The sequence below is a fragment of the Zychaea mexicana genome (genome assembly GCF_025766255.1).
Source record: "Zychaea mexicana strain RSA 1403 chromosome Unknown BDB00scaffold_128, whole genome shotgun sequence".
NCBI classification, from domain to species: Eukaryota; Fungi; Mucoromycota; class Mucoromycetes; order Mucorales; family Lichtheimiaceae; genus Zychaea; species Zychaea mexicana.
This window is the reverse complement of record NW_026516791.1, coordinates 36,546-38,211: the sequence shown is the minus strand read 5'-3', so window position 1 is coordinate 38,211 and position 1,666 is coordinate 36,546. Positions and strand designations below refer to the sequence as shown.

General features: G+C 45.1%; 1 protein-coding gene across 1 annotated transcript; it reads right to left on the bottom strand.

The window, feature by feature from the left end:
* Positions 1-389: 389 nt before the first annotated feature.
* Positions 390-1,336, bottom strand: BDB00DRAFT_878186 (uncharacterized protein; the record flags this gene model as incomplete). Its single annotated transcript, XM_053127707.1, has 2 exons — positions 390-1,145; positions 1,214-1,336. 2 exons carry the CDS (start codon positions 1,334-1,336, stop codon positions 390-392), a joined length of 879 nt encoding a protein of 292 aa, XP_052973994.1.
* Between the last annotated feature and the right edge of the window lie 330 nt (positions 1,337-1,666).

The following is a 1,666-nucleotide window of genomic DNA, read 5'->3' as shown; positions in this document are numbered from 1 at the left end:
AAGTAGATAAAAACGTAAAACAGTTATGTTCACACAAAGCTCAGACTATAAATAATCAAAAATACGCAAACTCCCTAACACGTGGTAGCACAACTCGCGGGAAGACGAAACCTCAAATACTCGAATCTTATGTACGACGCTAGACATACAACCCCGCAAGATAGTGGTACACTTTGTAAACATACACGCTTTTGTTAAAAATGAATGCGCAACAATTTAATAATATGTAATTGTTCTCAACAGTATTTTTATTGTGGGGGAAACTTACGTATGTGAAATTATAGACAAAAAGGTTTTGTGTATATGTAGTGATTTGAGACAAAAAATGTTTGTGTATATGTGGTGATTTGAGACAAAAAATGTTTGTGTTGACTTGGACAAAAATGTATTTAAGGATCCTCGTCCATGTTCTCGGTGCCTGGGGTGACGTGATCGCCACTGGTCGAGTAGCGCAGGTGTTGATGCTGTGGCTGACGACCACCTCTGGCAGTGCGTTGCTGCCTTTGTTGTTGCTGTTGTTGTTGTTGTGGTTGCTGCTGATGCTGTTGCTGTTGTTGTTGTTGTTGTTGTTGTTCCGGCTCTTCTTCATTACGATTATTGGCACAGTTAGTGCCTCTGGCATCGACGAATGCTACAATGTGTTGGGTCGCCTCCTCCCATAACCCCGTCACCTCCGTCCTGGACAACTGTCCACCAATAACTTCATGAACTTCATCGGTATTGATGCTGGTTGGGACCCAGAGCCGGTCGCCGAAGCGCCCAAACAGCTGGACGACAACGTTGGTAGCGTTGGGCCAGTTACGCCGCCCGAAGTACCTGATCACGGCCTCGGTGAAGCACCGCTCCAAGGCAGCAACTTGCTCCTCTGTTGGAGCCGTGGGAATCACTTCTTGTGCCTCAAGTCGTTCCAGAACTTGCTCCCACGTAACGGGTTCGGGGGGGCCGGACTGCGAATCGCCGATGATGGTTCGCCACTGCAAGCCGAGACGGAGAACGTGAGCGTTGAGACGGAATGCTGTTTGGTACGTGCCTTGATTGCCCCGATACTTGGAAATTTGGAAGGGGCTATAGACAACGATTGCGTGCCCTTCGGCAACGTTGTTTTCAGTCAAATACATAACGCACTCGGGTTTGGCAGCCGTCACCTGAAAAAGTAGTGAGTACATTAGTTTAAGCATGGGCAGGACACTCCTCATCACAGAAACATACTTACATTGATATAATTTCCTTCACACAAGATTGTAAATCTGGCATAGGCCTCCCGTGGACCGCGATCGTGAACCCTGTATTCGACGTTAGTTGTGAGCACACCAGTGCAAATGGATGCGTGAGTCATGTTCAAGAAGTACAAAAGAAACGGTTGTTTTGAAATAAGGCAATATTCTTACACTGAATTGCAACTCTGCACTATTTATATGTCAAAACAGCAAACGAGCAGCACAAAGATACTCACAAAGCGTTGTTTCTCCGCCTTAAAGTAAAAAAAATTACATAAATAAGGCACAGAATCACCTTCTGGGACTTTCGGGGTATACGTAATGAGCTTGGAATCTCTCACTGTTTTCTTTCGTCCAAATATACGTAAAGTAGGGGACAAGTATTACCTGGACACATGGACCGCGGATAGGTTCGATAATAATTTTCTTGCAAAACACAGATATAATTC